This window comes from Notechis scutatus, chromosome 3 (assembly GCF_049901735.1).
Source record: "Notechis scutatus isolate UNSWTSFEM ecotype Mainland chromosome 3, rNotScu1.2, whole genome shotgun sequence".
In the NCBI taxonomy this organism is placed as follows: Eukaryota; Metazoa; Chordata; class Lepidosauria; order Squamata; family Elapidae; genus Notechis; species Notechis scutatus.
In genome coordinates this window covers 108,900,637-108,916,223 of record NC_142011.1, presented here as the reverse complement: position 1 = coordinate 108,916,223, position 15,587 = coordinate 108,900,637, and the positions used below count along the sequence as shown (strand labels likewise).

General features: G+C 41.5%; 1 protein-coding gene across 3 annotated transcripts in view; it reads left to right on the top strand.

Moving 5' to 3' along the window:
- Positions 1–15,587, top strand: part of LOC113421679 (dimethylaniline monooxygenase [N-oxide-forming] 4-like) — a 41,306-nt gene that overhangs the window by 4,238 nt on the left and 21,481 nt on the right. Inside the window, exons 2-6 of one of the 3 annotated variants that reach the window (XM_087960946.1) lie at positions 3,820–4,027; positions 8,175–8,363; positions 8,802–8,964; positions 12,604–12,746; positions 14,629–14,828. In XM_087960946.1, the coding sequence (XP_087817072.1) occupies positions 3,896–4,027; positions 8,175–8,363; positions 8,802–8,964; positions 12,604–12,746; positions 14,629–14,828 (827 nt within the window). In that variant the 5' untranslated portion in view covers positions 3,820–3,895. The remainder of the gene's footprint in view (positions 1–3,819; positions 4,028–8,174; positions 8,364–8,801; positions 8,965–12,603; positions 12,747–14,628; positions 14,829–15,587) is intronic. The other 2 variants (XM_087960947.1, XM_087960948.1) reach the window with 2 other exon arrangements.

The window sequence follows — 15,587 nt, the reverse complement described above, 5'->3', positions numbered from 1 at the left end:
GTTTCAGCATCGACTGGCAGTTGTTGATAGGCTTGTGCCAGGTCGAGCTTTGCAAAGATTCTGCCACCCCCAAGTGAGTGTAGGAGATGCTGGACTCCTGGCACAGGGTAGGCACTCTGCTGCAGGGCATGGTTCAGGGTGGCCTTGTAGTCTCCACAGATTCTCAGGGAGCCATCTGGTTTGATGGGGGTGACAATGGGTGTTTCCCAACGGGCATGGTCGATAGGTTCTAATACCCCTTGCGCGATGAGCTTATTTAATTGCTCGTCTATCTTAGGCTTGAGTGCAAATGGCACTCGGCGCGGCTTGAGGCGGATGGGAGCGATGTCTGGGCTAAGATTGAAGGAGATTGGGGACCCCTTGTACTTGCCTAAAGTGTCATCGAAGACCTCTTGGAAGTCTCGTACGAGCATCGCCTCCCAATCTTCTTCGTCTGTGTGATTGATGCCTGCCATCTCGATCCCTAGCGGCGAGAACCATTGTAATCCGAGTAAACTGGGGCGGTCTTTTTCCACAATTGTAAGTGGTAGAATGTTGGTGCGGTTTTTGAAGGAGATCTTGAAATGCCCGATGCCAGCCACTGGGATGCGGTTCCCTTGGTAGTCCCTCAAGATCATTTTCTGGTCACTTAGTTCCTGGCGGTGTATGCTGGGTATTAGATGCTTTATGGTGCGCCAGGAGACCATGGAGAGGTAGGAGCCAGAATCTACCTCCATGGTGCATGGTTGGTCTTCGATACCAACCTCGATGCGTACCTTCCGTGCATCTACTGGTGAAGAATGGGCGATGATAACTGTTTGGTGTGTTTCTTCTCTCCACGGTGCCTCATTGAATCTTTTGTTTCGGCCGTCCCGTCTCCAACGGCTGTCAGTCTGGCGGTCCCAGTTTTTGGTGGGGGTGCCATCTTGTCTTCTCGGGCTGTTGCCTCGACGCCGGGGGCTGAAGTTTCTTTTATTGCGGCATACTTTCGCGATATGCCCCCGCTTCTCGCAATGTCGGCAAACAGCGTCCAGGAATTTGCATTCGGAATGCGGGTGATTTCCTCTGCAGCCAGCACACTGGTATCCTGACTTACGACCCCGCCGGTCTCGCCAATCGCGTTCTGACTGAAGTCAGTGAATCTCTTCTTCTTCACTGTCAGAAGGGGATTCAACGTCGCCATGGTGGGTGGTGGTTGCGATTTTTTCTGGTGTGGTAGTTGCATTGCTGGTCAATTGACGGTCGGTTCCGTTTGAACGCCGCATTCGGGCCGCTGATTTGCAGGTAGCTTCGGCTGTGGTTGCTTCGGCTATGGCGTCGGCGAGGGAGATGTCACCCTTGGCCATTAGTCTGCTTTGGAGTGCTGGGTCTTTCAGGCCGAGAACGACCCGGTCTCGCATGGCCTCATCTAGGTTAGCGAATCCGCACAAACCTCCAAGGTCCCTCAGGTCGGCCACAAATTCACCGATGCTCTTGCCCTCGTGCTGGTCTCTTTGATAAAAATCATGCCTTCGGATAAGAGTTGGTACGGCCGGAGCATAGTGGTTTTGGAGGATGGGAGCTAGGTTGTCCCAATCCATCGTTTTGACATCTGTGGGCTTTGCTAGCGCCTTGGCCATTTTGAAAACGGCAGGCCCACAGTGCGTTAAAAATACCGCCCGTTTCTTGCTGCGTCTTTCAAGTTGTTGGATTCCAAAAACATTTGGAAACGATCAATGTAGGACTCCCAGTCCTCACTGGCTGGGCTAAATGGTGCGGGCGGCGTGGTGCTGCTGGCTATTTCGCTGGTCGTCTCTGCGCCGTTTGCCACGTGCTGGTTAGTCTTGTTGTCTCAGAATCCCACCTTCGTCGCCAGTGTTAAGTTCGGTCGGTGGGTCCCATGAATAGACGAGGCTCGAGTAGTGAACAACAGCTCTTTATTTAACAGATAGATTCTGAGACAAAACCCTAGCGCGCGGCAGCTCTTCTTATAGAGCTGGCCGCAGCCAGGCAGCCAATGACAACTCTTTGAGTTTGCCGCGCTTGGTTTTAGCCAATCGCGGCAAACCCTGTATGAACCAATCAGGAATGTTTAAGCCAGCCAATTACGATCCGGCTTGTCTGGACCAATAGGATTGCAGGGTTTCGAGCCTGCTAATATGGAACAGAATCAAAACTAAGAAACCACTCTTTGTCTTTGAGCATATCAATTACCTCTCACGTTAGTTGTCATATCATGCTAACATGATGGGGAACATAATTTGTTTGATGTTGCAAATCTAGAGCTGTCGTGCATTCCTCTGACAAATCCTCAAATGAAGAAGAACTACTGAATGAGCTCTAGAAGAAATGATCAAGGCACAGTTCCCAATTCAAGCTGAGGCTGGTCTGTGCAATGTTCTTCCAAGTCAAGGAAATTAATCCAGAATCTACTAAATCTAGATTTCTCCTCAGAGAAAACTGATGCTTATAGAGAATACACAGGAATGGGAGAAAGACTAATGCTTAGGAGTGCAGGAAAACTCAGGCAGACCTTCCTGGAGTAGATCTGCTGCAAATTCATACACAAATAACAGAGGAACTATGCTGCCATCACAACATTTAACTCTCTGCCTTCCTTTCAGTCTATATTACCAGCAACTGTCCACTAATGCTAAATGGCTTGTAATCCTTCTTGGATGGAGTTTTGATCACCCCAATACAAAAAAAGATGAGATTGAGACTTTGGAAAGAATTCAGAGAAGAGCAACAAAAATGATTAGGGGCCTAGAAGCTGAAACATACGAAGAACAATTGCAGGATCTGGATATAGTCTAGTGAAAAGAAGGAGCATGGGTGACATGATAGTAGTATTCCAATACTTGAAAGGTTGCCACAAGGAAGAGGGAGCCAACGTATTTACCAAAACACCTGAAGTCAGGACAAGTAACAATGGATGGAAATTAACCAAGAAGAGAAGCAACCTAGAACTAAGAGAAAATTCCTAAGAGTGAGAAAAATTAACCAGTGGAACAAATTGTTTTAGAAAATTGTGAGTGTCCCATCATTGGAAGCTTTTAAGAAGAGAGTGGGCAACCATCTGTCAGAAATAGTATAGGTCTCCTGCAAGAGCAGGGGCTAGATGACCTCTGAGGTCCCTTCCAACTCTATTATTGTTACATCATGTGATGAAACTAGTTCCTGTGACTATTGGTCACCTTTTGAGTTTCTCTGTAGTAGCGACTCAATCCTGACAAATTACATTCACAGCCATTGACCCTGCCTTTACTCTGGACTTCACTATAGCTCCACCTCCTCTAGAAATAAAGAATTAAAAATGCCATGGTAAAGCAAAATACCAACCATATTATGGAGTTTGGAAAGTTGTGCCAAAACAGCAAGTGTTGACTTATTCAACAGCCAGTTGTTTAAAAATAAAAATAGTATGACCTGGCAATTCAACCACTTTCCTTAACTTGACTTAAAATGCTATATTGTAGCACCATTCACTTTTTTATTTTTAACTTTGCTTTTTTCATGACCACATAACCAATAGAATCTGGGGTCCCTGTTTTCTCCATATTTATTTTTATCATTATTATTAGTATCTCTGACACTTCACAGAAGAACGTTGTTTAGGAATGGTGAGTATTAACAAAGTTCTAGTGTTAAAGGAGGCAAGAGAGCCTCCCTGAGAAAAGAACAGTAAGTTGTGTTCCAATATACAACACAAACGGTGCTTGAATTTACTGAACTAACAGATATTTACTGGCAAAAATATACTTAAGGGAGAAGAGAAATGCTTCCTGCTTATGCAACTTCACAAGGAAATAATAAAAGTATTGATATGGAATTATAACCTTTGGACTTTGTGTCCAACAGATAGAAGTGTGTGAGTTAGTATCAGTGCAACTTTCAAGGTGCATCTTCAGAAAAGCCTCTATCCTGACCTCCAGCTATGGGACGAAAAGTGGCCATTATTGGGGCAGGAGTGAGCGGGCTGGCCTCTATCAAGTGCTGCCTAGAGGAAGGACTGGAACCTACCTGCTTTGAAAAAAATGAAGCCATTGGAGGACTTTGGCAATTCACAGTGAGTAGCACTAATTGAAATTTAAAATTCTGAAAAAAACCATCAAACTGTAGTAATTCTACAAGCATCAACAGAGAAGAACTTCACCTGAATCCAAAGATTCTGGAGTTTGGGGTTTTTTTCCTGTGTGCTGTGGGCCTCTTTTGCTTGTTCCACCAAAGAAAATGTGCGGACATTAAACTAAAATACAGGTCGTCCTTGATTTACAACAGTTCATTTAGTAACTGTTCAAAATTACAACAGGACTGAAAAATGTGACTTATGACACATAATTACATGCAATTTCATAGTTACAATCATTGCAGCATCTCCATGATCATGTGATCAAACTTCAGATGCTTGGCAACTGGTTCATACTTATGACCATTGCAGTGTCCCAGGATCACATGATCACCTTTTGTGACCTTCTGACAAGCAACGACAATGGGGAAGCCAGGTTCACTGAACAACCAGGTAACTAACTTATCAACTGCAATGATTCACTTAACAACTCAAAGTCGTAAAATGGGGCAAAACTTAACAAATGTCTCACTTAACAACATAATTTTTGGGCTCAATTGTGGTCGTAAATTGAGGACTACAGTATTATCTGTAACTGCTTTGCCTTCCAGATATCATGTTGCAATGATTAAAGTATTTTTAAAACAATACCCATGAAATAATAGGAAGATTCTATAGACCAGGGGTAGGGAAACTTGGCTCTTCTATCACTTATGGACTTCAACTCCCAGAATTCCTGAGTGAGTCATAAAAGGTTCCCCATCCCTGGCCTACAGTTTTTTTTTCCAGTTGTGAGGGAAATCAATTTTTGACTTGAATGGGACTGTTTAATATACAAATGTAGGACATATAAAGACTATAAAGAATAATAATATAAAGAATATGTCCTACATTTGTATATTAAACAGTCCCATTCAAGTCAAAAATTGATTTCCCCCACAACTGAAAAACCAGTAGGCCAGGGATGGGGAACCTTTTATGGCTCACTCAGGAATTCTGGGAGTTGAAGTCCATAAGTGATAGAAGAGCCAAGTTTCCCTACCCCTGCTATAGACCAAAAAGAAAGCAAGGGATAATTTTGCTCTGAGCAACTATAAGCTGCTGTTTTTAAGTTATAAGCTAACTTGACTGTGGAGGAAAGATATGTACAAGAAGCAATATCTAACTACTGACACTGAGGTCAGATGGGTCCAAGGGTGGTACCAAGACAGGCAGACTAAAAAATGGGAAAATAAATAAAAGATGAAGCTGTGGGAGGTCTGGAGAAAAAAGATGGAGGAAGCATTATAAGCAACTCTTTGAGAAAGCTGCCCTGCTGCCAAATGCAACCAAGATTTCTGTGTGTCTTTCTTGGATGAGAAGTACAATACATGAACCTTGTCGAAAGAGCAGATATCTATCACTTCCACCCTGAGACCACACCAACCCTGCCAGCTCAACCAGAGAAGAAAATAATAGATGGTCCAGCCCTTCAGGAAATTCTCATCCCTACAGGCAGTTTTTCATGGATTTTGTTTATCCCAGACATCACAAGTTCGGAGGCAGCAGTCAGAGATTGTGGGGCTCTTGCTCAAGTGAATGTTGGTTGAGAAGCTGGCTGTGACTCTTTCCAAAGTTGACACCTGAGTTGAGACCCTGAATTGCCTACAGGCAGTCTGTAAAAAATTAGGAAACCTTTCTTTAATTAAGCATTGTTGAGAAACACTGAGAAAACAATGCTCTTCATATTGATAATTCCCATGGACTTTAGCACCTTCATATGTTAAGATCTGTTCATATGTGGGTTGGACATATAAAAAATTAAATTAAATTTAAATAATAATTTAAATAATAATAATAATTAATTTAATAAACAAAAACATCCAAAAGGCAGATGAAATAGACCACTAGGTCCTCTTCTGCTGTCAGTTTTCTATGCTTCTATAATGAAATTCAGGATACACGCATTTAAGTGGTTGTATGCACATTTACTTCACCATATTAAAACTCTTTTGTAACCTTTCCTGTTTGATGAAGCACAAAGAAAGCAGGCATTCTCTGCTTACAGAGAAGCTAGATATTCCCAGGATTTGTTATATAGACTCCAATGCTCATCCCCAAATGACCTCATTCTGGGAATCACTAAAATGACATTCTCAAACACATTTTCACAGATAGGAAGCATGATGTCTATAGATATCAGTGTGTCACAGATACCATTTTTTGTGTTCTCAAGCCTCCCTGCACTAAAAAATGTCCTTTGGAATGTTAAAATCAAACAAATGAATACACAAACACATATCTAATTAATATTCACTTAATTATATTTATATGCCACTCATTTTGTTGCCCAAAGGAACTCTGGGCAGCTAAGGTCATTAAAATAAAGGTAGCTACATATCAGTGGTCAGCAGAATTAAATAAAACCAGATTTATCCCATGGCTAAAATAGATTACATATACTGTATAAAGGTAAAACTCAAAAAATTAGAATATCGTGCAAAAGTTCATTTATTTCAGTAATGCAACTTAAAAGGTGAACTTAATATATGAGATAGACTCATTACATGCAAAGCAAGATAGTTCAAGCTGTGATTTGTCATAATTGAGATGATTATGGCTTACAGCTCATGAAAACCCCAAATCCACAATCTCAGAAAAATAGAATATTGTGAAAAGGTTCAATATGCTAGGCTCAAATTGTCCCACTCTAATCAGCTAATTAAGCCATAACACCTGCAAAGGGTTTCTGAGCCTTTAAATTGTCTCTCAGTAGGAATTCAGTAGGAATCACAATCATGGGAAAGACTGCTGACCTGACAGTTGTGCAGAAAACCATCATTGACACCCTCCATAAGGAGGGAAAGCCTCAAAAGGCAATTGCAAAAGAAGTTGGATGTTCCCAAAGTGCTGTATCAAAGCACATTAATAGAAAGTTATGTGAAAGGGAAAAGTGTGGAAGAAAAAGGTACACAAGCAGCAGGGATATACCACAGCCTGGAGAGGATTGTCAGGAAAAGGCCATTCAAAAGTGTTGGGGACTTTCACAAGGAGTGGACTGAGGCTACAGTCAGTGCATCAAGTGCCACAACACACAGACAGATCCTGGACATGGGCTTCAAATGTCGTATTCCTCTTGTCAAGCCGCTCCTGAACAAACAACAACGTCAGAAGTGTCTTACCTGGGCTAAAGAAAAACAGAACTGGTCTGTTGCTCAGTGGTCTAAAGTCCTCTTTTCTGATGAGAGCAACTTTTGCATCTCATTTGGAAACCAAGGATCCAGAGTCTGGAGGAAGAATGGAGAGGCACACACTGCAAGACACTTGAAGTCCAGTGTGAAGTTTCCACAGTCTGTGTTGATTTGGGGAGCCATGTCATCTGCTGTTGTTGGTCCACTGTGCTTCATTAAGTCCAGGGTCAACGTAGCCGTCTACCAGGAGATTTTGGAGCACTTCATCCTTCCTTCTGCAGATTAGCTTTATGGGGATGCTGACTTCATTTTCCAGCAGGATTGTCACCTGCCCACACTGCCAAAAGCACCGAAACCTGGTTCAATGACGGTGGGATTACTGTGCTTGATTGGCCAGCAACCTCGCCTGACCTGAACCCCGTAGAGAATCTATGGGGCATTGCCAAGAGAAAGATGAGAGACATGAGACTGAACAATGCAGAAGAGCTGAAGACCACTATTGAAGCATCCTGGTCTTCCATAACACCTCAGCAGTGCCACAGGCTGATAGCTTCCATGCCACGCCGCATTGAGGCAGTAATTGCTGCAAAAGGGGTCCAAACCAAGTACTGAGTACATATGCATTCTTATACTTTTCAGAGGTCCGATATTGTTCTATGTACAATCCTTGATTTATTGATTGCATGTAATATTCTAATTTTCTGAGATTGTGGATTTGGGGTTTTCATGAGCTGTAAGCCATAATCATCACAATTATGACAAATCATGGCTTGAACTATCTTGCTTTGCATGTAATGAGTCTACCTCATATATTAGTTTCACCTTTTAAGTTGCATTACTGAAATAAATGAACTTTTGCACGATACTCTAATTTTTTGAGTTTCACCTCTAAATAGTAGGCTGCCTTGTAAAACTTTCAAAAATGATTTTTAAATGCTTATAATCATTTTAATATATTTTATAAAACCATTGTACAGGACATTCCTGAAAAGGGAAGGACCAATGTTTACAGATCTGTGGTGAGCAACACGTCCAAGGAAATGACCTGCTTCAGTGACTTCCCATTTCCAGAAAGCTATCCTAACTATCTACATCACTCCTTAGTCCTGGAGTACCTCAAGGATTATGCTAAACATTTTCACCTACTGGACTGCATACAATTTAAGGTGAGGGGGGAAATAGATATTTCTGCAACAGTCAGAATAGGATTTCAACCACTAGGATATGTTAAAAATATTAGGATTCCACTATACTAGAGAGATGCCATAGAGCCATAGAAACATAGGGCTGAAAGGGACTTGCTCTGGGTTATATCACATCTTGTAAAAACATGGAGTTTACCATTTAGATTGGCTTACAGAGAAAAAGAGACACCCTGCTAGATGTGGATAGCAGTGAGAGATTTATACTAAACCGAGAATTTCTTCTGAATGCTTAATATTCTTGTTAACTTGTATGCGAAGTTTTTTTTTTTTTTTTTGAGAAGTTCTCTTATCTAGTAATCTTCACAAATCTCAATAGAACACAAAATAACAACAAAATTGGGAATGTCATCACTCTATAATGATGCCGAGTTGTTTTGTTTTGTTTGGGGGTTATACAAGACTAAGGTATACAGCATCAGAAAACATCCAGATTTCACAACTACTGGACAATGGGTGGTCTACACAGAGGCTAACGGAAAACAGGCATCAACTGTCTTTGATGCAGTTATGATTTGCAGTGGCCATTATGCAGAAGTTAATCTACCCTTAGCTTCTTTTCCTGGTGAGTTTTGAACAAATTTGCTAAATACAGCTAAGCTAATGTGATTGTGGTTCCAGCTATTTAAAAAAAAACCTGATCTTGCTGTTTTGTAGTGCCAGGTTGATTCAAAATAAAATTGATTATCCATTATTTGATCATGGGTGAAAAAGCCAAATGCATTGTTTGGGGGGGGAGGGAACAAAAATGACTTTAAAATAGTACAGGACTCATGCTGGTGACTTCTACGCTTAACAAAGGTGACATGCTGTATGTGGGTCTACTTAGTCTAGAAATTGTTTATATAAAAATCAAGAGCCAAACTGGTTTGGGGGGGAATGCAAAGAGCCCATATGATATAGGTCCGTGATGGTGAACCTATGGTACGCGTGCCATAAGTGGCACGCAGAGCCATTTGTGTCAGCACACAAGCTGCAGGCAAACTTACCTCACTGCATATGTGCGTACCTCACAGCTGATTTTCGGCCAGTTTGAGGCTTTTTTCAGCCTCCCAAAGGCTTGAGGAAGGCTTCTGCAAGCTTTACAGGCCAAAAACTAGCCCCGATTTGTCACTTCCGGTATTTGGCCTCAAATCGGCTGAAAATCAGCTGTGAGGCGCAGTGCAGGTAAGGGGGCGGCGGGGGGTGGGTGGGTGGGGTGCGCATGCATAGGGGGCATGGGGGGGCGCATTGCCTTCTGGGTGCTGGCATGCGAGGGTGAGTGTGCAAGCGCGCACATAATTTTTGGCACAGGAGCCCAAAAAGGTTAGCCACCACTAATACAGGTACTCAAATTATTGCACTGGCTGCTTTGTTCGTTTTCTGCCAAAATGCTGGTTGTAAGTACTACAAAACTTTGGTCCAAGCTGGTTGAGAGAATGTTTCTTTTTATAGGAACTTTGCTGACAGCAGTGATGACGTTTACCTACAGGGGTTTCATCTGGCATTGACTAAGGTCAAGCCTTCTTGGCTGACACTTCCAATTCTTTGGAATGTTTTTCCTGCAGAGTTCAGGGTCCTGATGTTTCTATTAACTTAAAAAAGGTCCTTAAAACACATTTTGGTTTATAACTGTTGCTTAATTGTTTATTATTCATTTTATTTGCTTCACTTGTTTTCTGGCTTTTAATTGTTATTTTATCTAACATCAAGATAGTTGTTATATTATAAAATTGCCAAGACACTTTAGAGGCCAACTACACACCAACTTAAAATAATAATACAGGCAATCCTCAATTTATAACAGTTCATTTAATTATAACAGACACTAAAAAAGCAACTTATGACCGTTTTTCAGTTATGACCTTTGCAGCATCCCCTCAATCTTGTGATTAAAATTCAGATGCTTGGCAACAGATTCATATTTATGACCATTGTTGTATCCCAAGGTCATGTGATCACTTTTTGTGACCTTCTGAGAAGCAGAGTCAATGTGGAAACCTGATTCACTTAACAACCAGATTACTAACTTATCAACTGCAGTGATTCACTTAACAACTGTGGCAAGAAAGGTCATAAAATGGGCAGAAGCTCACTTAACAAATGTCTCACTTAACAACAGAAATTTGAGGTTCCATTGTGGTCATAAGTTGAGGACTACCTGTAGTCTTCCCATTGTCTTCCATAGGGGATTAGCAGAAGAAACATGCCCAACCATCAGTGGCATTCAATCAGAATAGAGCTGGAAGGGGCCTTGGAGGTCTTCTAGTCCAACCCCCTGCTCAAGCAGGAGACCCTATCCCATTTCACAGGTGGCTGTCCAGTCTTTTCTTAAAAACCTCCAGTGATGAAGAACCCACAATTTCTGAAGGCGAGATACTCCACTAGTTAATTGTCCTCACCATTAGGAAGTTTCTCCTTAGTTCTAGGTTGCTTCTCTCCTTGACCAGTTTCCATCCATTGTTTCTTGTCTTGCACTCTGGTGCTTTGGAAAATAAGTTGACCTCCTCCCCTTTGTGGCAGCTCCTCAAATATTGCCATCATATCACCTCCAGTCCTTCTTTTCTCTAGACTGGCCGTATCCAATTCCTGCAACTGTTCTTCATGTAAGTTTTTGTCCCCAGGCCCTTAATTATCTTAGTTGCGCTTCTCTGCCCTTTTTCCAAAGTCTCAACATCTTTTTTGTAATGTGGTGACCAAAACTGGATGCAGTATTCCAGGTGTGGTTTTATTAAGGATTTATAAAGAGATACTAATACTTCACGTGATTTTGATTCTATGCCTCTGTTTATACCACCAAGGATTTTATTAGCTTTTTTGGCTGCCGCGCACACTGCTAACTCATGCTTACAGTAAGTGATCGTCCATTAGGATTCCAAGGTCCTTCTTACAGTTACTGTTTTTGAGACAGGTTTCAACTAACCTCTACTTGTGCCATTGGTTTTTCCTGCCTAGGTGTAAAATCTTGCTTGTCTCCAAATTAAATTTCATGGTGTTGGATAGGGCCTATTGTTCAACTCTGTCAAGATCTTTTTGGATCCTGAGCTTGTCTTTTGGGATGTTGGCTATTCCTGCCAGCTTAGTGTCATCTGCAAATTTGATGAGTTCCCCTTTTATTCCCTCATCTAAGTCATTTATGAAGATATTGAAGAATACTGGGCCTAATACTGAACTTTCTGGTATCCCACTGCTTGCTTCCCTTCCATGTAGATGTGTTACCATTAAGGACTACTCATTGAGTACGGTTTGTCAGTAATCACTGTTGGGACTATCCTGGATCATACTAAAATTTCCTTTCCAGTATAATTTGAACAATAAATAGCCAGTGGTGAAGGATATAGTGTTATGTGGTCTGGGCAAAAAGCAATTTTATTACATGTTTTTGCCATATGAGAATTGCTATCTTCCCCATATGCTTGCTTATTTTCAGTGGGAAGAATGATTCCAAAATATTTTTCTCCCATGAAGTACAGCAGACCCAGAAAGCAGAGAGGCAATTATAATGGGAATTAAATACGGTATACTAGGGATAAAGACCTAAAGCCACCTTATCTCACCTGTTGTCTTAGTCTACCCCATTTCCACCCATTGCAGCTATTTATGTTATCAAAATTACACAATTTCCGTCATATCCTTTTTGGATTTCAATTTTTTGTAGATGAGAGATGGATCATTACAATCACTGCCTGAGGCAGAAGAATTAAATGGTATTACAGACAACAAAACAAGTTGCCTTCTTACATGGAAAAAAAAACAGAAGGAAATCAGTCCCATTTACAGTTGAATAAATCTGATAATATCAGAGCTTCAGTGGACCTGGACTATTTAGTCCAGCATAATGTTGCCAATAGATCCAACCAAGTGCTTCTAAAAAACTTTAGGGAGTCAATACAGAAAAGGACATTTTAAGGTGTTGCATAGAGGTACTATATTTGCACTCAGATGCTTTGAAGCCCCTTTGAGAGGATTAAATCCAAGGTTTTGGGCAGCCTTTTTGCATACAATTTTAAAAATGGGCCATGTAGCTGCCTCTTGCTATGGTACAGTATTTCCTCTAACTCTCTTGGCAGATAGCCTCTGATATATATGAATAAACACTGTAAAGTTTAATAAATAACCTTTGGCACTGTATTGAGTAGCTGGTAATACTGGAAAAAAGAACTGTTTTATTGTCAGGGAGAAATGTGTCATGAAACGTGACATTGTCTTCTCTCTCATTTTACAGGATTGGAAAACTTTAAAGGTCATTACATGCATAGCTGGGAATACAGAGATGCAAAAGGGTTGGAGGGTAAAAAAGTTCTGATACTTGGTGCTGGGAATACCGGAGGAGATGTTGCTGTGGAAATGAGCCGCACAGCTGCCAAGGTATCATTTGCTGAATCAATGACTGCTATGCTCCTACTCTTCAGTAGGAAATAAGTGGTCATCTTGGAGTCATCATCATCATTACACAATATCAATTTTAAAAGAGCAAAGTCAGAATCAGTGAAGCATGGTTTTGCCATATCTCTAGTGCAAAGACAGGGTCTACTTGGTACTCTTTCACTCTTCCTTTCATGAGGAGTCATATGCTAAGTCAGGGGTGGAATTCTACCGGTTCTATAGAACCTGTTGTTATGATTCTGCACAGTTCAGAGAACCAGCAAATCATGCCCCTGGCTCTCCATCAGCCCCTCCCCTCCCCATCAGTCCTTATCGCGCATGGGCAACATCATGCACATGTCTGACATCGCTGCGTTCTTCCCTGCCCAGTCACTCCTTAAGGTAATTCTTTTTTTAATTCCCTCCCAACGATCAGCTGTTCCTACGATCAGCTGTGCCGGGATTCCCCTCGCTTACTTACTACTTCGCCCAGGAGCCTTCCCTGAGGCCCAGGAAGGCAAAAAATGGAGGGGGGCACAGCCCCCCACCCCTCTCTGTTTTTTGCCTTCCTGGGAGCAACCCCCCCAGAGGCTCCCCTGAGGCCCAGGAGGCCCCAAAACAGAGTGCAGTGGGGTGCTGTGTGCCCCCCCCCCATAGTCTGTTTTTTTCCTTCCTGGGCCCAGGGAAGCCTTCTGGAAGCAAAAACACCTGAGGCCCAGGATGCCCAAAAAATGAGGGGGGGGGGGTTGCTGCCAAAGAAAGAAGCCACGGCCACCCAGTCACATGGCCACACCCACCTAGCCACACTCACAGAACCGGTTGTTACAAAATTTGAATCCCACCCCTGTGCTAAGTGCATGACAAATAAACATTAAGTACAACTTTTATTACTACGGTATTTTCTTTTGAGTTGCTGACTATGACTGCCATAGCTATTTCAACACAGCTGGTCTAAGCACATGCATCTCCTGAAAGCTTTCATTTTATCTGTTTTTATGGTGTTACTTTAATTGTTTTCCGTTTTCTCCAAGTATAGGTCTAAAGGCTTTGTTCAGAAAACTATTTCTGGGCTGCAAAATTCTAATGAAAGGCCTGGTGGTTGATAGACAGCACCTAAATGTTCCTGTTTTAAAACTTCATAATGATTCAATCAAATGTTCCTTGACTGCGGGTAGTCCTTGATTTAAAACCATTCAATATACTGATGGTTCAATTACAATGGCATTGAAAAAAGTTACTTATGTCTGTTTTTCACACTTACGACTGTTGCAGGATCCCCATGGACATGTGATCAGAATTTGGATGCTTGGCAAATAGTTCATGTTCATGACTATTGCAATGTCCTGAGCGCATGTGATCAACTTTTGCAACCTTCTGAGAAGCAAAATCAATGGAGAAGCCAGATTCACTTAACAACCATATTACTAATTTAACAACTACAGTGATTCATTTAATAACTATAGCAAGAAAGGTTGTAAAATGGGACAAAACTCACTTAAGAGCTGTCTCGCTTAACAACAGAAATTTGGTCATAAGCTGAGAACTTATTTCAGAATTATTGCCCCTCTTGCACTGCTTTCTAACTCTTTCTTGAAAATATTGCCAAAAGATTAGCTTGCCATATTCTGTAGCCCCTTATAGGTCATGCATTATTAGATATTACTCATGTCCTTAGTTGTAAGCCTAATACAATATTGCTCTTCCATACCATGTGCCTCCATGGGATATTGTTTTAAAGTTTTTGTTTTGGATGTGTTGTCATTCTGTCTATCTTACCAAAGGATTTAACCTCCTTTTTGCCTTTTACTGCTAGACTAGATCACTTCCCACTCATCAGTAGTTGGAAAGTTTCTAAGAATGCTCTTATCAGTTTTTCGCCCCTTAGGTCTTTCTCAGCACCAGAAATGGAGCCTGGGTAATAAGTCGCATGTCAAAAGCTGGCTGGCCTTATGATATGGGCTTCCAAACTCGATTTCTATACTATATTCAAAGACTTCTTCCTATCAGCATTAGGGACAAGTTATTGGCAAATAAATTCAATCAATGGTTTAACCATAAGAATTATGGATTAATCCCTATTAAAAGGTAATCTCTTTTACTATGCATAACATTGTATTCACCAAATGCTGAGTTTACTTACAAAATATGAAGTCTGCTAGTAAACAAAAACTAATTTGCTATTTGCAAGACAAATTTTCTTTTCCCAGTGCATTTTTAACAAACTTTGCTTCCTCAAGAGAAATATATACTGTTAAAATTGCTAGCTAGACCAGCGGTTGCCAACCGGTGGGCTGCGAGAAAATTTTGATGGTCCGCAGAGAAATGTCACCCCCAGAGCACCCCCCAAAGCAATTAATTCAGGCTGCGCAGCCACCCACATGGCCCATGGGAACCCTCCCTGCCCATTCACTCCTTACCTGGCAAACTTGCTGCTAAATTGTAATTTTTCCTCCCCCCCCCAACCATCAGCTGTTCTGCTGTGCCAGGAGATTTAGATTAGCTAGAAAGCAGGAAATCATCAGATAGCTAGTCTTTTAAGCATAGCCGAAACTTCCTTAGGATTGAAGCTTCTATTATTCAGTGCAGACTCACTGCAAGCAAATTTTATGTGACAGACTCAGGTAGCCAATGGCAGATAGATAGATCTCTGAATGATTCTGTGAGCAACTCAATCTGCCTGCCTGCTTTGCCCGATTTTGGGTAAAAGTTGCTCCTTTTTTAAAAAAAAATTCAATATTTACATAAATGGTATGTTGTGAGTTAATTTTGTGAGTTTGCTTGCAAGCAAATTTTATGTAAAAGACTGAGCTAGCTGATGGCAGATAGATAGATCTCTGAATGAAT